The sequence below is a fragment of the Electrophorus electricus genome, chromosome 9 (assembly GCF_041902795.1).
Source record: "Electrophorus electricus isolate QZ-2024a chromosome 9, ASM4190279v1, whole genome shotgun sequence".
NCBI classification, from domain to species: Eukaryota; Metazoa; Chordata; class Actinopteri; order Gymnotiformes; family Gymnotidae; genus Electrophorus; species Electrophorus electricus.
In genome coordinates, this window is record NC_137505.1 from 17,474,312 (window position 1) to 17,493,237 (window position 18,926).

General features: G+C 43.0%; 2 protein-coding genes across 13 annotated transcripts; both read left to right on the top strand.

Annotated features, from left to right (window-relative positions):
* The first annotated feature begins 46 nt into the window (after positions 1 to 46).
* On the top strand, positions 47 to 13,340 carry ddx3xa (DEAD-box helicase 3 X-linked a). 11 transcript variants are annotated; one of them, XM_027005183.3, is made up of 22 exons: positions 47 to 413; positions 1,792 to 1,843; positions 2,066 to 2,113; positions 2,718 to 2,777; positions 3,240 to 3,332; positions 3,421 to 3,492; positions 5,317 to 5,493; positions 5,593 to 5,731; positions 5,884 to 6,003; positions 6,097 to 6,196; positions 6,287 to 6,422; positions 6,571 to 6,668; positions 6,832 to 6,930; positions 7,029 to 7,189; positions 7,340 to 7,484; positions 7,675 to 7,819; positions 8,166 to 8,216; positions 9,209 to 9,390; positions 9,473 to 9,590; positions 9,783 to 9,936; positions 10,021 to 10,145; positions 10,425 to 13,340. In XM_027005183.3, the coding sequence occupies exons 1-22, from the start codon at positions 369 to 371 to the stop codon at positions 10,514 to 10,516; spliced, it is 2,412 nt and encodes an 803-aa protein (XP_026860984.2). In that variant the 5' UTR covers positions 47 to 368; the 3' UTR covers positions 10,517 to 13,340. The 11 variants fall into 11 exon arrangements, with proteins under 11 accessions (XP_026860984.2, XP_081576627.1, XP_026860985.2 ...); XM_081720501.1 differs by having other exon boundaries at positions 2,721 to 2,777; XM_027005184.3 differs by lacking the exon at positions 3,240 to 3,332.
* Positions 13,341 to 13,478: 138 nt separating this feature from the next.
* On the top strand, positions 13,479 to 17,913 carry nyx (nyctalopin). Of its 2 annotated transcripts, XM_081720507.1 has the most exons (3): positions 13,479 to 14,639; positions 14,873 to 14,934; positions 15,726 to 17,913. In XM_081720507.1, the coding sequence occupies exons 2-3, from the start codon at positions 14,913 to 14,915 to the stop codon at positions 17,099 to 17,101; spliced, it is 1,398 nt and encodes a 465-aa protein (XP_081576633.1). In that variant the 5' UTR covers positions 13,479 to 14,639; positions 14,873 to 14,912; the 3' UTR covers positions 17,102 to 17,913. The 2 variants fall into 2 exon arrangements, with proteins under 2 accessions (XP_081576633.1, XP_081576631.1); XM_081720505.1 differs by having other exon boundaries at positions 13,479 to 14,934.
* Positions 17,914 to 18,926: the final 1,013 nt, after the last annotated feature.

Here is an 18,926-nt window from a genome sequence, read left to right on the forward strand (position 1 = left end):
TACGTACTGCTGACGTCTGTGGCCGGCACCAGTGATATCTCGCGATATCTGGACTTGCTCGGCTGTGTTACAGAACATCGAGGTGCTGAGTGAGCTCAGACGTCTACTTACTTAGCGTCAGCTGGGATACCTATTTGGAAACATCGGCTTAAGATTGTTAGGCAAAGCTGTAAGGAAAAACAACCGGAAATATTTAGTACATTCGCCTAATTAGGTCTTGCTCCATTCGCATTCGAACAAAAATAAAGAGGAGGCAAGTGACGTCGTTTGTAAAGCAGGCTTGGCTATAGTCCTTCAGCTAGCTAGCTGGCGTGCTAACAAAGAAAATCTTCTCAGAAAAGGAGTAATCCTCACTATTTTCTTTAGTTATGAGTCATGTGGTCGTCGATAATTCACACGGTCTAGATCAGCAGGTAAGCGTTTTCTGTTTTTTTTCCTTTCGTATTACTTCAAACGAACATTTACTTTGCCGACGTTACTTAACTAGCTAGGCTAGCACAGAGAGCAGATAACGACTGTCTTGACCAGGTCTCCAGGAGCGCAGCCTAGGTAACTGTTGTGTTTCCGGCTACTAGTTGACTGTCTCAGTTACATGCCGGGACGACGTTAAAGGTTTTGGTGTGCTGTAGCTGTGCTAGCATGGCTGGCTTGCTTTTTATAGGGTTACAGTCCCGTTCTGCTGTCGTTGCTACAAGTTTAACATCGCTGCCTTAGCAGTTTAACGGTGCGCAGTACGAGCTAGACCATTTTCACGGCAAGAGAGTAAAGTTAGGAGTTATGTAGTATACCGTATCTGTTTAGTGCTTGCTAGCTAGCAAAGTGCCTAGACAGCAAATTATCGCCGTGAGACTTTCGATGGTGGTGCACCCCACATCTGTGCAGTTCAAGCAATATATGCGTTAGTAATCATGACCCTAATACCGTAGAGGCCCAGGCCGGAGCCGGATAATCGGCCGCTTCTGCAAAGCCCTGCTAGCTGACCTGTCGGCAACAGCGTGGGCATAAACATTTCACGCTCTTGGTTTGTCCATCGGGATCTCTAATTCTCCAGCTAGCTAGATATATAAAGTGTCTCGCTGAGGTTTAAATATTAAAGACCAGTGCGACAGGCTGAAGTTAGCCCCCACCCCCTAACATTGTCACCACCACCAACATTCGTCGGACATTTTGTTCGCTTCAATCAAAGATCGTCTCTTCCTCTAATGTTACTGATTGCGATTGAGGCCTTTTGCCATTTGTTGATCTGTTTTCCCTAAAGGTGAATGCGCTGGTTATGGGAGGTCAGTTTATGATTGCACGGGAAGCCATCTGATCAGTGTCGACATACGAATGTAGCAGAGCGCAGTAATGCGCAGTGCTAAGGATGATAGATTGCCATTACTTCCTTAAGGTTATTAATCAGGTTATTATTTGCTTCTATCACTTTCATCCAGCGTCAGCGATTGGGTGAAGATTGCGCAATATAAATAACATGGTACAGTCCCACCAATCAGAGGTGCAGTGATTGTTTACAAAATGTCAAGCAGTCATGGCTGAATCAGTCAGTGTATAGGTACTGCATGGGTCATGGTTTTGGCAGCAGTCGGTCATGGTGCTGCTGTTCGTTCACGTGTGGATACAATATAAATTAATATTTCCAATGAAATCTCAACTGGGGCACTCGAACCTCAATTTGAAACCAGTGAATGCAATCACGTGCTTAGCATCCATCACTGCAATCCCTGATCTTCAAATGTTCATTTATACATGTGAATTTCTTTCTTTAATGATCTTGCATCTTGTCTTTTCTAGCTTTCTGCCCTAGACTTGAATTCTGCTGATGGGCAGGGTGGAGGCACTGGCAGTAAGTGTCCCATTTTTAGAATGTTGACCGTGTGTTTAAAAGCTTTTTTCCTGCTGTTTTTTCTTTCTTTTACATAAATAAATGTTTTCTGTTTGGTCTGTGCAGTAATCTGGCATTGCCTGTGCATTTCAGATTTAGACTGATTTCCAGTCCAGTGCTGATGTTGGCAAAAAATGAATGTGCATGTTACCCCCCCCCCCCTCTTTTTTTTTTAACCCCCAGGGCGCTACATTCCTCCACACTTGAGAAACAAAGATGCCGCAAAAAATGGTAGGTGTTTTCATTTTGGCTCCATCAGCTACTCTTTGTTCACATTAGAAAGACTGTGAAGCATTTCAATGTAGTCTGTGTCTTTTTTTTTTTTTTTTTTTTTTTTGTCTTTTTTAAAACATTTTTATATATGCTATGACCTTTTCCTTAAAACAGGAATACCTTTGGAAGATGTATTTTAGATGCATCATTGTTTTTAAGTAGCTTCGCTACGCAGTTACACAAATGTAATTTAATGCAGTATATTTTCTATCTGAGATGACTTAGAAGAATTTTGTATTAATTCGGCATTGAAAGTGATTGTCAGTATCAAACGTATTAGGATGTTTTGTTTTTTTTGTTTTTTTTTTCTCTCTAATTTTAAGTTTTACTGGGATTGTGAACTTAATCTGAGCTGAAAGATGTATTCATTCTGTTTCAGGAAGCTGACTTGGAGGTTTTTTTTTTGTTAGATTATTTTTAAATTCGGACACTTTCTTGGCTATTTTAAAGAAATGATGTACCACCTTCCTTAAGAGACGTTTAAAAAGACCCATGCTACTGGTTCTTGTATTGGTCTCTGCGTTCTTCTTCTTACTTTGACTGCATTTTCATTTTTTCACAGCAGGGATTGCTTATTCCTCTGGTAGACAGAGCGGTTATTCAGTGCCACCAGTACTGAGCTGTAAGTTTGTTTTGTCAGCTTTTGCTGAGGGTGCTCTGCATTCCTAAATGCATGAAAGTTTAATTACATGCCAAGAGCCAATATGTAAGGGCCAATGTAAAGCTCAGGGCTCATGGTCAATGATCTCGTTGGACAGGTTAAGGTACACAAGGCTTTTTCCCAGTTTAGAGTTTTGAGGGAAAAGTAGCCAGACTTCTGTGTGCTTTGTCTGACTTACCCATGCTCTCCATAATTAGCTAGTAGCCATGGTTGCTTGCGTTCCGCTCCTTTCTCTCTTATTTTCCAGTCAAGTCTATGAATGTGCAAGGGCAGGAAGAGGGCCGACACTATATACACACCACACACACACACACACACACACACACACACAGAGTCCACCACTTGCTGCCATATTTTTAAAAATACACAATTGGGCTTTTTTTTTTTTTTTTTTTTTTTTTAATTGTGAAACTGTTGCACAAGTTTCTCCTAAACAGTTTCCTCAGACTTGGCATCTCGAGAGAAACAGCAGAAACAGAAATAACTATCAGACTGGATGGGATGACTTTAGGACTGGTAACTATTAGAGTAAGCCTCCATTCTCCTGCATTTCCCTCATTGTGAAGCAAGGGGTTGTTATTTAGTGCCCTGTGCCTCTGCTCAGGTTACCCAAGATGCCCATCCCAGGAGCTTTCCTTCCATCACACCTGCAGTGGTGGCTGGCCAGACAGATGTGGTATACCTCCATGTATCTGCATGGGACTTGTGCATTGCACCTCCGAGTGCTGACCAATGCTGTATTCAGTGATCTATTAAAGCATTGACATGAACTTTTTGAACAAGATTGTGAAGTTAGCAGACTTTGCAGACTAATTTATGCTCTAATATATGATGTGAAAGCTTGCTTTCGCTGCATGGGATATGTATATTATTCTTGTAGAATTTGTTGATGCTAAATATATGTGAATATTCTTACTGAATTATAACCTATGCAAGTGTGGCATAACTGTGTGCACACGAAAACCTGAACTGTAGATGTGGAGTGAATAGAGGGGAATGAAATTACGTTCTGGTTTGAACAGTTAGTTGGAGCGATTTCATTACTTGCCCCAAGAAATTTTGCTATTACCATGTACAGGTTTTCCTTTCACAACAGACACAACTACTTTTAGACTAATTAGCCAAAGATGCTTCACAGTACTAATGTACATCTTTTGCTAAAAATAAGCAAAATGTCCTTTTGGTATTTTTATGTATTTACTGTGACACTGACTATCCTTGACATGTAATTTAAAGTTTGCTTTGGCTCAAAAGAGAAATACTGCTATTTTCAGACAGCCATTTTAGGCCAACTCTGTCCCAAATCTGCAGCACAAAGTTTTTCAGTTCAGATTTTTTAATGACCCTCTTTGGTTTGATATTGTACTTTTATAAACGTACATTTTGTTGACATGCAAGCTATATACAAGATGGCCTTCAAGTGCACAAATATTCGTGTGGAAATATGGTAACAGTAGTAGTTACAATCCCACCTGCAGTATATTTTAATGGTTGTATTGAATGACTTGCCTCAGGCTGAATTAATGAACTTGTCCTGGCTAGTTGAGGTTTTTTTTTTTTTCTTTCAAATTTTGTCCAGTATATGTTTTGTTATTGTACATCTTAATGGAAGATGAATGAAACAAAGCTTTTCATCTTCGAGCTGTGTTTTGGGATCATTGTTTGGTGCATTGTGACTAGGCAGTTTTTATTATTGTTAATTTGTTTATCAGCTGTTATGTTCAGGATAAATCACAGGCTCGTGGATGCTCGTGTATTTGAAACGGTGTTGTGATGCGTGTGGTCCATCTGTCTGCCGCAAGGAGGGTGCTGGCCTGACTGGCTGTGAGATTGCGCTGATGTGAGGGATTGTGCAGGACCGCTGGTGCAGGCTTTGGCTAATACCTGTGTGTGTCCCTTGCAGCCTTCCCCGCGCACACTGACAGCAGTGTGGCCCCCGGTGGGAATGAGGATACAGCCAGTGTGCTCAGCTGGGCTGACCGCTGTGGTAAATGTTCGAGCAGCTGACAGTAGCATAGCATGGCATGCCATGGTTGCTTGTGGTCAGCAGATTATTGACTCCTACCCGAGTGGCACTCGGCTGCTTGGTAGGCTAGTCTGTTTCTCTTTTATGCTGACAAGTGTGCTGTGAAGGGATGGTAGTGAGATTCTGGCATGGTACAGCTCGTTTGTTAACGGATTTCTCGAGTGTCATTTTCCGGTCAGCGTGTGTAGGCGAGTCTTTCAGTAAAGCTGAGCCTACCTTTTTGAGCCGTTGGTACAATCCTGTCTATCTGGCTCATGTTTTTTTACTTAAACTGCTGTATTTGCTGAAGTAAGACTACTTTGCCTCCCCTTGTTTTTGTTTGTTGACATCTTTTGCTTGGTCAGTCAGAGAGACCAGTGAGACCAGTTGATTTTGTATGGGCTTGGCTTTTGGCTACCCTCTTTTCAGATGTATACAATTTTCTCCACTGCCCCAGTCGCTTTCTCTGATCTGCTTTTCTACCCTCTGCGGAAGACTCTCCTGGATGGGATGGCGCTCGTAGCAATGGCTTTGTTAATGGATACCACGACAGTCGCATGAATGGAGGCGGAAGCTTTGGACGTGGTCCTCCTCGCAACGATAGAAGCAGCCGCGGCAACTTCCGTGGCAACAGGGGTGGTGCTACCTTCAACCAGCCCATGCATAACACAAGTAAGCGATAGAAAAAAGATGTTTTGAAGACTTTTTCTTTCTTAATCATAAACACCACAATCCTAATGTTGTGATGATTCATCTGGAACATTTCTTTAGACTATGGTGGCTTTGAAAACAAAGATGGCGGCTGGAACACGGGTCTGAACAGGGATGCCGCTTACTCTAGCTTTGGAGGACGTTCCGACAGGGGGAAGTCTGCATTCTTCAGTGACAGAGGTGCAGGGTCAAGAGGAAGGTAAAATGGCGGCTACACAGGCATGTTAAGCGAAACTGTATGACCTTTTAAAGGTCCTTTTAAGCTCATTCAAAGTGTCCGGGGCACAGTGATTCAGAAATGGGATTCTGGGATGTCTAAAGCGGATGTGACCGGTAGGGTTTGTTGCTCAGGTATGACCGTGGGGGATTTGGTGCTGGCGGAGGTGGGATGGGAAACAGTCGGTGGGTAGAGGAGTCCAGGGATGAAGAGGACTGGTCGAAACCTACTCCTCCCAACGAGCGTCTGGAACAGTATGTGCCCCAACCTGCTGCTAATTGCACTTCCAAAAAGAGTCCATCTGCCGCATTAAGTAAGCCCCTTTTTTTCCCCCCTCTCTCTCTCAGTGAACTATTCTCTGGAAGTAATACAGGGATTAACTTTGAGAAGTATGATGACATTCCTGTGGAGGCCACCGGAAGCAATTGCCCCGGCCCGATCGAGAACGTACGTGTTCCGGTGAAGTTTTTTTTTTAATTTCTTTTTGAAACGCACCACTGTGGGAGCTGATGGGGGATGTATTGTATTGCCTTTCAGTTCCATGATGTGGACATGGGGGAGATCATCATGGGTAACATCAACCTGAGCCGCTACACCCGACCCACGCCAGTACAGAAGCATGCCATTCCCATCATCAAGGCTAAGAGGGACTTAATGGCTTGTGCTCAGACAGGTAGCCTGTTTCCCAGCTCTGGTAGAAGTCTAAACACACTGCTACCCCAGCCTACGTCTTCTCGAGCGAAGGGCCTGATGTCCGTGATGGTGGCCGTGGCCCGTTGTTTGGCAGCATGGGTCATTGTTCATGTGCTGTGTGTGTTCAGGCTCTGGGAAGACTGCGGCTTTCCTTCTCCCAGTGCTGAGTCAGATCTACACTGATGGACCAGGAGAGGCTCTGCAGGCTTCTAAAGCCAGTGGCCAGGTAGCTTTTTATACAGCACAGCTCAGTTCAGATCTTCCTGACAACATGGAGCAGAAATTTCCAAATGGCCTCTGAGGTTCAAAAATGTTCGAATGTATTTTTTGTGTATGTGATCGCTTTGGCAATGTTACACTGGAAAGTAATAACAGCATTGCTTTAACAGGAGAATGGAAAATATGGGCGTCGTAAGCAGTATCCCATCTCTTTGGTCCTGGCTCCAACCAGAGAACTTGCTCTTCAGATCTATGACGAAGCCAGGAAGGTATGTCTAACCAGTTCCTCATGCTTGGCAGCTATGAGCAGGAATTCACTCTGACCTTATCATTCCTAATCCTCCTGTCCGCTGTTGCTCTGTTGCAGTTCGCGTACCGTTCCCGGGTGCGCCCGTGCGTGGTGTACGGGGGAGCCGACATTGGACAGCAGATCCGTGACCTGGAGAGAGGCTGCCACCTGCTGGTAGCCACGCCTGGGCGTCTGGTGGACATGATGGAGCGGGGCAAGATCGGCCTGGAGTACTGCAAGTGAGTGCTGGGCCCAGAGACGTGATGCCAACCGCCCAGACCTGCTGTTCCACTTACTCACAGCAATGAGGGCACTTTCCAGCATCTCTTCTCGGTTTGAGTTTGGCTACTGCTTCTTTATTTTGGTTCGGTTTCTCACCCTGCCCTCAGTTACCTGGTCCTGGATGAAGCGGACAGGATGCTGGACATGGGGTTTGAGCCACAGATCAGACGCATCGTGGAGCAGGATACCATGCCTCCAAAAGGTGTACGCCAGACTATGATGTTCAGCGCCACCTTTCCCAAGGAGATCCAGGTACAAAAATACACATGTGCCCAGGGTCACAATACAGTGTATGCAGATACAGAACATATGAGGCACAGAAGTACAAACACTCACAGGTGCAAATATATAGGTACAGTTGATTAAACTACAAGCACACGAGTTCACGAAGTGACTAAAAGGCAGGGATGTTGCCTTTTTATTTGTGACTGCTTATTTGTAGATCTTGGCACGTGACTTCCTGGAGGAGTACATCTTCCTAGCTGTGGGCCGTGTGGGCTCCACCTCGGAGAACATCACCCAGAAGGTGGTCTGGGTGGAGGAGAGTGACAAGCGGTCATTCCTGCTGGATCTCCTCAATGCCACAGGTAGATCCCCACACTCCTGTCCTAAGATGCAGTGTGTACAGTAAACAGAACGGTGCCTGTAGGAAGTTCACAGATGAATGCTGCATCAAGAGGATGGAAACACATAATCAGGGGATTTAAGGGGGTATTGAAAGGTTCAATGTTTGTTGCAGAATTTGACGTTCAGTAATCCTGTTGTCTAATGTAGTCCCTAAAATCTGTGTTGTAGTATCTTGAGGTATATTTTCAATGTTTCTCTTCTAAATTGTACTTGAGTAGAAGGCTTTTTTTTTTTTTAAAGAAAAAAAATATCTGGCGTGGTGAAAAGATGCATTAAGTTTACTGGGAGATTTGGTTCTATTTGAAGTCATTCCAAGTGAGGTTCAGGAAAGTGCAACTGAAACTCCCGAGAGGCCAGGTAAGTGTGGACTTCTCAGACTGACATGATGAAGCACATCTACATTCCACTGGCCTCCTTTTTTAAGTTCTTGTTTCCCCCCCCCCCCTTTCATATGCTTAAAATATGCTGAGCATTTTGGGTAAGATGCTTGTCTGATTTTACATTCACTCTTGCAGACCTGTGACTCTGTCAAAGGTATCACTTTCATTTTGGTATGTACTTTATTGCCCACGATGTGACCCATTTTCCACCCTCTTGGATGTTGCCTCTGGAAACCATGGCTAATCATGGTAACAATTTCCAGTTGAAGGAACTAAAGTCATTTTTAAGTGTTCTGTTGAAATTAACCTATTGCTTTAACTTGAACATGTCCTTTTAGAATGGACAAGAGGAAGTAAAATGCTCTTGATAATGGTGTTGCCATGGTTACCATCACAACAGCCAAGGTTAATCAGATAGAGATGAATGTGAGTGGCTGCTTGGCTGAGCTCTCATCTGTATCTCACCATAGCAACTCGGCACTGAGACAAAAATGCATGTGGAGAAGCGTCATCGGTCAGTGTTACCATGCCAACATTATCTAAGCAAAGGCTGCTACTGTTGCTGCAGGAGAGAAACTGAGGGGTGAATGGAGATGTGTGAGAGGAAGGCCTCGTTCACTCCTCGCTTGCTCACCTCTCTTCCTCCTGTCGAGCTTTGCTGCGATGGCCATTAAAGAAGGAACATAAGCTGTGACAAACATTGAACCCACTTTAACTCCCTTCAAGATTTTTGTTTTTTTTGAAGTGATGCCAAAGGCCTGTTTCTGTCGCTGCTGGTTTTTCAATGAAGCAAAGGAATTTGACTTAATGGTTGTCAGCCAATGCAAACCTGTTAACGCCTTGGTATCCCCATCATGTTTAGTTGTCATTTGTATTTTTGCAGCACTTAGCAGTCTTAATTTTGGGCCGTTGTCTGGAGCACTGTGCTCTCGGGCCCGTTGCGGACCTCACACCGTTTTCTGACTGCAGGCAAGGATTCTCTCACGCTGGTGTTCGTAGAGACTAAGAAGGGCGCCGACGCCCTGGAGGACTTCCTATACCGTGAGGGCTATGCCTGTACTAGCATCCATGGAGACCGCTCCCAGAGGGACCGCGAAGAGGCGCTTCACCAGTTCCGTTCCGGTCGCTGCCCCATCATGGTTGCCACAGCTGTGAGTAGCAGCTGAAGTTTCTCTGAAAGCTTGCAGCACTCTCGTGTGGTAGCAACACTTGCGTCCTTCTCCATCGTCACAGGTGGCTGCACGCGGACTTGATATCTGCAACGTGAAGCACGTCATCAACTTTGACCTGCCCAGTGACATTGAGGAATATGTCCATCGCATTGGACGTACTGGCCGTGTAGGAAACCTTGGTGAGTTCTGAGGTGTTCATTTTAACATGTTGCACTGAATAAGAGCCACCGCCAAATAACGTGTACAAATCAACTTAAGGTTTGTGTTGGAGTAGGCACGCTAACTAAATTGGTCTGGGCTTGTTGCAGTTAACTGAAAAATGAGTACCGATGCTCTGCTGTAATTAATTGGGCACATGCATCTTTATCCAGGTTTGGCCACGTCATTTTACAATGACAAGAACAGCAACATCACCAAAGACCTGCTGGACATCTTGGTAGAAGCCAAACAGGAGGTTCCTTCCTGGCTGGAGAGTCTGGCGTTTGAGCACCAGCACAAGAGCAGCAACCGTGGACGCTCCAAGAGGTGCCAGCTGCTCACATGCATAAACATGGGATTTTAATTACAGTGTTACAGTGATCTGATGCTCTCTGTTCTGTGGGTCGGCAGGTTTTCTGGTGGTTTCGGAGCCAGAGATTACCGTCAGATGTCTGGAGGTGGTAACGCCTTTGGCAGCCGCAGTGCTCGCAATGCTGGTAGCCATGGAGGCAGTCGAGGGTTTGGTGGTAATAAGGGTAAATTTAAACTCACCTCAGGGTCAGTCCTGAGTCATCATTTGACTTATGACACCAACGTAGAGGTATCGTTAACTTGCTCACAAGTCGATAATCGTCATGCAACTCGTCAATTCATGTGGACCTTCAGTAGTCCCAGAAGACCCAGCTGGTGAATACTGAACTCTAGCAATGGCTACGAATACATGGACAAATGAAGATCAGGAGATTTTGAAGATCTAATATTGGTGCAGTCTTGCAGTGAAAGATTTGCTGATTTTGTTTCTGTGTCTTTCTCAGGTGGCTTTGGAAATTTTGGCAACGATGGCTACGGTGGAAGCTACGGAAACTATGGGGGAAGCTACACCCAAGTGGACTGGTGGGGCAACTAGATGTCTCCGGCAGAGGGTCACCACGCCAAACGAGCAGAATGGAAACCACATGTTAACATAGCCAGACTCTACGCCCTGTGTAGCTTTAAGAACTCGCAGTACATTACACGCTGTGATTCTCTGTCTGCATTCTGAATGGAGCTTGGAGAGAGAAGGGCCCATGGCAGATCCAGAGTGCTAACTTGTAGATAAGAAGCAAGATGGACAGAGTTATGTGTTTGAATCTTGGACTGTTTTCAACTGCACTTTTTCTTTTTTTTTTTCTTTTTTTTTTTTTTTCCTTTGTGTAGAAACACAACAAGAAACTGAGGATCATTTATATGTTCATGTACTGTGCCTTTAAATTTAGACCGGAATTTTTGTTTCTTCATTTCAGAGAATGAACTTGGCCAAGAGCTCAATTTGTTTATGTTGTAAAGGCATATAAAAGCTTGTACTTAATCAAACCTTGGCAAACAACGGGATAACGTGGCTGGAGTGAGTCACGATTCCATTTGAACTTCAAATTGTCACAGGGATATCATGTAGCCTACAATACTGGCCAGAGAACTAACAGCTCATGGAACCAGCACAGAAGCGTTGGATTCACGTGGTGATTCCTCTGTGTGGCAACTTTGTTGTACAGGACATAGAGTTCTGACTTTTTTTGTTTTGCTCACTCTATCCTGGATAGGCACCTATTAGGGATATGGTTGTCTTCAAAAAGGCCATTCCAGTTATGATGAAACTGTTCATGACAAAGTGATTTAAACACTCGGTGTTATCTACACTTTGTTGTGTGAAAATATACAGAAAACATACAGTGCTGGAACTTGTAACTCCACTTATTTTAATTGACTTGACAGTGTTATGGCAGCTAGTAGGTACCACATACTAGCCACTGTAAGTGGGCAGCGTTTTTTTTTTTTTTTTGTTATTTTTTTCTTGAAACATTTTGAAGGAAAAGAGGTGCATTGTTGAGAAACTGTTTTGAAGAAATGTTTCTTCCCGAAAACAAAAAAAAAACAAAAAAATATGCCTGCCATCCTGAAGGCAAAGTTCAAATGGCTTCAGGCGGACCATGATACCAAGGCGGCTGTGCCTGTCATCGCCGCTTTGGTTGTATACGCATGCTAGTGTTTTGTTTTTTGGTCAAGGACGGAGGACAAATTCTGTCACAGGCTTTCCTTTATTACAAATGTTTTCTCTTTTCAAGCTGCGTTGGAGGCATGGCTCCCTTTTTCCTGGGCAGATGTGTTTGGAGATGGCTGAGAGTTCATTCATGAGGCGTTGACAGATGCGCACAGGGTTTTGCACAGGAAGTGGGCCGCGACGAGCTGTCGGGCCGCACCGCACTGTGGTGGTCAGGATCACTGTGGTGGCTGAAGACCAGGTTTCCTCTCCATGTGGTACATTTTAATGCTGTCGTCTTCTGGAGTTCATCTGTTCTGACGTAAACTAACCGCTGGCCTCTGAGCCAGCTTTCTGCTTCCTTTTAAAGAGGAAGGAAGCGTTGCAGAGAGGAGGGAAAAAGGCATTTAACTTAAGTGCAATAGATTTTCTTCTCAAGTGTGTTGTGCCTTGACATTTTTTTAAAAAAAATGACGAATTCAAGCAGATGCACTGACAGTATCGAGAACTTAAAGATGAATGGTGCTACTTAAGTTAGGTCTAGGCCCGTGTATGTTGTGCCCATCAAGTTTTACAGAGTTATTTTATTGCACATCTAGAGTTTTATATAACTGTCTTGAGTACGTGTCCTCAAACTTCCACATGTTGTGATTGGGAAGAGAGAAACGCAGCTTGTTTACAAAAGGGGAAGGGATCTCAATACTTACCAGGATTTATTTGGGACCAGGGGGATCAGCAGTGGGGAATTTAGCTATTTGCACACAGATTTCTAGATTCTACTTTTGCTGCTAGTTTTGTGTAATTTATTAAGCATTTTTTGAGAAATATTTATTTTTATAAGCCTCAAAGTGATTCTTTGAACGTTTCAAGAAACTTGACCAAAAGACAGTACAAAAACACTGGCACTTGAATGTTGAATGTCACCTGTATGCGTGAAATTTCTATACTTCGGGGTAGTGTGAGCTTTTTAATGTTTCAGACATATTGGACTCAGTCAGTATCCACAGCTGTTGAAGGCCTATAGGCCATATTGCTATCAAATTTCAAATTGGCTCTCAAAATTATAAATGGGGGGGAAAAAATAACATGCCAAGGTTTGGAATAAAATGTTCAGAAGACCTAACAATTTCTTAAATGTATCGGTGCAAAAAATGTCCAGTTTCTCCAAATATGTGCATTTGTTTTCTTTAGATTTTGGATTTTGTTCTGTTTTAAGGTTTTTGTTTCAGTGAATGTCTGGCACATGGCAATCTTAAACATGTGGTTCTTCTGTATTGTTGCATTTGCATATATGGTGCCTCTGGGTCCGGGCCTCTCAGGAGCAGGTGGCAAGTGCTATAGCTAGCAATAAGTCTTACTGTGCATTTGCAACATTTGAATTCATACCTTGCCGACATGGAAAGAAGCGTATCACTTGCTAGCTGTCCTGAGAGCAGCCCAGAGCACTTTAGATTTAGTATTTGCTTTAATGTAGTAGTTTAGAAGCTATGCACTGCATGAGAAGACTCAGCTGTGCATTTATTGTATGATTTTACCAAAATAAAAGTTTGAAATGGTAATTCAAATACAAAAAAAAGCATGTTTTCTAAAGTGTTCAGTGTAGCATAAACTTGGAGAAAACATGTAGCAGCTGTTAATAGTGTGGCTAAAACCTGCTGAAGTTTGAAATTCAATTGGCTTACATTTGTTTACATATAAATTCATTTTTTCCTGAGGTAATTGTCCCTTGTCTTATTTTCAACTTATTTTATTTTTAGTTAAGTTTACCAGTGAAAAATCTGGATGTTGATTTATCTATATATTTTAAAAGAAATCTGCATTTTTCACTGGTAAACTGGTAAAAAGGCTTACACTTTCAGTGAATATTCAAATTTTTAACAAGAAGCTTTTATTTAAAGATTCCTAGCTAACAGCTCAGCATGTGGTGACTTCAGGATTGTTGGAAATGCACATAGCTCTCATGAAATTGAGAATACCAATGGTGTGTGAAGCTGTCATCAAAGCAAAGGGTGGCTATGCTGAGGAATCTAAAATATATGGTCACTTTGATTTAACACTTTCGAGTCCCTGTACAAATTGTTTTGTTATTTAAAAAAGAAAAATAAACATCCAAATGACTGGAGGTGTACTTTTTTGTTTGTTTTTTCTCTGCATTTTCTGAAAGGGAGGAAACACTCCGTTCTTTGAATCTTTAATCTGATTTTGAATGACTGGAGATTTGTAGTATTAAAAAAAACAAAAAAACCCAACCCTTTTTTCTTTTTAGGTTATATGAGGTCATGTAGCTAGTCTGATCACATACTCAGTTACTGTGTTGTAAGGATGTGAGCACACTTATAAAACAAACATTTTCCAATGACTGAAAAGGAATGCAGTCAGACCAACTGGATGAGTGACAACTGGACGTCACTTAACTACACTGGTTTTTATTGATGCACTACCCGCATCTTAAGCATTTAATTGTCCTATTACTGGTAGGATATTATGAATAATAAAAATGTAAAAATAATGGTAGAATGTCAAGGCCTTAGCAGAAAGTAGCAGTTTAAGTAGTCTGTCCTTATTTTTCAGGTAAGGTAAAAACAAAACCTCAGCCCCTCATAGGATCAGGATTACTAAATCTCAGATCATGAAAACAAATGAGAAGGTATGTGGTCCATGGCAGAAATAACACTTTAATAAAGGCATTAACAAACTCTCAGAAGTTAAGGCTTCCTGAAAAAGTTGTCTGCTGGCTGGTATAAGAAGATTGCAGGCCATAATCTATGCACCACGTGGATCTTGCGTGTAACTGCTGTAATCCCTCGGCCTTGCAGAGGATTTTTCTGCCATTAACTGATGGCTTTTGGAAAGGGAGCACAGCTGTTAGAGAGGGCACGCGCACATACCCAATCTCAAGCATAGGAGCTTTAAATCCATTTGGATGCTCATGTCACGGTACTGATGGTGTGATATGACTCATGGATATGGTTTTACAAATATTCACTTTGGGTGGATGTGTGTTCATAAGAAGGTAAGTAATGGGCTTGTGAGGACAAGAATTCTGTGCTATATTTTAGAAGCTTTTTTTAAGCATGGATTTTTATGCATCCGTAAGGTCTGCGTGTAGGAAACAGTGGTCAGATTTATTTCTGTCATTTTAGAAACACCAAAAATATAAAACCATATTCTATATTAATACGTCCGCACGATTCCTTTTGTGCTAATAACAGATGGAATGAAAATCAAACTCATTCTGCTTTTCAGATATTTAACCCTGACAAGCCGCGAGTGAAAAGGATCAGTCATGTTTTTCATTCTTATAGCTGGTAAGAACAGTCAATCTTTGAATACACCAATTGAAAACCCCAAAATTCTTTGGTGAAAATGAAAGCAATGGGACTGGCAGCACAAGAGAATGAATGCTAGCTCTTCTGACTCAGTGTTATACTTTAACAATGTAACACATTAGTGTATAGAAACTGATGTGCAGTTTTGTGCTATACGGAAGGCCCACAGATTGTACTTGTGTAAACTTGAATCTGCCCTTTCATTCAGAACTCAGAGAACAAGCTGACATTCTCTTCATGTGACTTACATTACATGACTCTTCCTGCTCATGTTCACCCTCTTTTAATCTCGTCATGGATGTTGAGGAGGAAACAAAACTCATTTAAAAAGTTTAAATGTTTTTGCCACATGACTAGATATTTGAGGTCTGAATAATTATGATAATTGATTCTTACTTGGAACTTACCTTCAATAATGCAAAACATGGAGTGTAACTGTTAGTCAATTGTCATTGTAGTAATTAGAAATGGTTACCACAGACTTCTATTTTATGCAGTTTTTGTCTGTTTGAGTTCTGTAATTCATTTTCTGAGCCTGCCTATCACTTACCAAACTATAATGGAAAGTATATGACAAAGGCAATTGATTTTTAAAACATCCGCTAGCAAGTTCACAAAATATAATGAAGTTGATGAGCAGCAGATCTTTTAATTAACAATTCAAATTTCACCAATTCCCTCAAACAAAAAGCTAAGCAAACATCGATAATTTCTCTTCATCTGAAAGGTCGTAGCACTTGGCACCTTAGAAAACTTCTCTCTCCCCCCAGTGTGCTCCCTGGCTGTGCCGCAGGGGATGACCCTGTGGGCATGCACCCGCTCCTGCCCCCCCAGGTGCATGTGCACTCCGGAGAAGAGCTGCACCGTGTTATGTGACCGTGCCAACATGGCGCAGCTGCCCAAAGAGTTTCCCTGTGAGGCTTCCTCCATAAACCTGGAGAAGAATAAGCTCAGGTTTTTGGCTGAGCGAGCTTTTGGCACCCTGCCCTCACTCAGGTCACTTTCCCTGAACCACAACAACATCTCCTTCATCACACCAGGAGCTTTTAAAGGCCTACCGAACCTTGTGGAGCTCAAGATGGCCCACAATGAGTACATCCGCTATCTCCACACGCGGACCTTCACCTCGCTCAAGCGTCTCGTGCGCCTGGACCTTTCCGAGTGCAACCTCTTCAGTATGCCGGAGCGCATCTTCGCGGAGCAGACCTCAATGAGGGAGCTGCTCTGCTTCCACAACTATTTCAGGCGTGTTCCGGTTGCCATACGGGGAATGGAGAACCTGACGCATGTTTACCTGGAGCGGAACAAGATTGAAGCGGTCGCCTACAATTCTCTTGTGGGCCTAAGCAGCGTCAGGTATCTCAACCTACAGGAGAATCGGATCAGTGTCATCCATGATGAGGCTTTTAAGGACCTGTGTCATCTGGAGAACTTTTACCTGAATGACAATCTGTTGGTTTACTTGCCACCAAGATCTTTTAAGGGCCTCAGTCATCTCAAGATGTTGAATCTGGGTGGAAACCTTCTCACCAATATCTCCAGAAGCTGGTTCAGTGACATGGCAGAGCTGGAGGTGCTCTACTTGGACCGGAACAGCCTGGCCTTCATCGAGGATGGCGCCTTCGAGAACCTGACCAGTCTCGTGACGCTACACCTCAACAGCAACAACTTGACTACTCTGCCTTTCACCATCTTCCAGCCCATCTACTTCATTGGACATCTCTATTTGTTCCGCAACCCCTGGGAGTGCGACTGTGAGCTGGAGTGGCTCAAGGAGTGGATGGAGAATTACCAGCTGGTGAGGGACATCCCATGTGCCTCGCCTGCTTCGGTGGCCAGCCTAGACCTAAGCAAAGTGGTTTACACTCGCCTAAATGGCACCTGCGTGGACCCGGCCGAGCTCAACCTGACCACAGTCCTTCCAGACTACCGCACCACGGAGAACAGGTTCAACTTCCTGATCTCCAAGCTGCTGCAGCAGGAGCTGAGGGAGGAGATGGGGAACTCTACAGAAGGGCCAAGGAATGGCACACGGCTGGGTACGGAAGAGTACGACGTCTCCGCAGCCCTCAGGCCGTCCATCACCTTCCTGACACTGCTGCTGACGTGCCTGTTCTACTTCCAATCCAGACAGGCTCTCTATTAAACCTTGATGCCCCATGAAAGCTTGGTGCACTAAGAGAGACTAGAGGGGTGGACTACATGCCTCGTCAAACGAGAGAGACCAGAGAGGTGGACTACATGCCTCGTCAAACGAGAGAGACCAGAGAGGTGGACTACATGCCTCGTCAAACGAGAGAGACCAGAGAGGTGGACTACATGCCTCGTCAAACGAGAGAGACCAGAGAGGTGGACTACATGCCTCGTCAAACGGAGGACGTCAGCAGCTGCAGAACTGAATTATTATGATACTGTTAAAGAAACTAGTTCACCATATATTGAATGTATTGATTTTTTTTTTACAAGCTATGAATAACGTTATACTATGGAAAATAAAAAAAAACCAAGGGATAATTACTGTAATCCCAAAACATCTGGGCAGCAAAAAACTTATTTCTTTTGATGAATAATCCAGTGATTATTGAAGTGACTAATCAAATATTTGCATCGTAGCTTGCACAATTTCTCAATGGACCTTATTTAGCCATCAGCTTTTAAACATATCTTGAAGTTTAACAACAGCTAACGATAAAGGCAAAGGAGATTAATATTTAATTCAAGTATAAGTCTTTGTAAATTTCCTGCTGGTACAAAAGATTAAAAAATTACAATATATCCATTTATCCAATATATCCAATATCCACTCTTTTCTGTCAAAATTTACCACCAAGGATATGCAAAGTAGAAACAATAAAAACAACACTAGCATTTCTCCGTCAGTCTAATAAATCAACCCGTCTAGCGAGGACAGAAACACGCATTCTGTGCTGCAGGCGCAGCTCCTCCTGCACTTCATGGAAAAAGCCAAGTCAGGCAAGAGAGTAACTCTTAAATTTCTCCTTTAAATTCCAATATTCCATTAGAAATACTACATTCAAGCCATATTTTTGGTTCTTGACTCCAGAGTGCTGTGAAGACAGTGAAATGCACAATGAAATGTTTTTCTAAATAAACGTAGCTCCTCTATAAATACGGTTTCACGATAAACGGAGGATTGAGGTTCACATGAGATCAAACAAATCCATAAATCACTCACACCATTTGAATGCAGACCAAATTTGGCACCTATGCATAAACAGTTGTAGATTTTTTGACGATTTAGAAAAAAGAATGGAGCAAAGAATGTTTTGGATTAAACGATGTGGAAGACCTCATTCACACTGCTACCACGGTGGTAAAAGACCTTTTATTACCATTCCCGGGAATAGGTTTTTTAAGTTACACTATTCCCTTTCCCCATCGAAGGCACATACAGTTGTATTTCAACACATGCAGCTGAAACTGCTTGATGCTTTGCTGTTACGTAATTTTATGTAACAGTAATATGAGCAGGTGATGTTTTATAAGACTCACTCCTACTGCTGCCGTGTAGCAGATAAAGTTGTTTGCTTCTCATATCATTTTTCAACTGAGTAACAGTGGATGTGTGTAGTTGTAATAAATGCATTAATCTTCTTTTAACGCTAGATTTAGCTGCACTCTGCTCCCCGAGCGTCTGTGTCCTAACCTAAAGGTTTTCTCGCTGCCACTGTATGTGCCCTACAGTACCGGGCGGATAAATGACCCTAACAAAAGGTGACCTCATCCTCCAAGCACAGCTACACCAAGCTCCTTCTGTCAGAATAATCCACCAACATGCGCAAAATGCAGGGTTAGTATTGATTTTTCTTGTGTGTAAAAGACAGATCCAGACATCTTGGTTTACATAATGTTCTAGTTTAAACAATTATGTCACAGAGGGTTTCAAATGTTCAATTGTTATATATTGCCACTCCAACACTGAACCTAGCTGGGTGCATGAGCAGCAACAA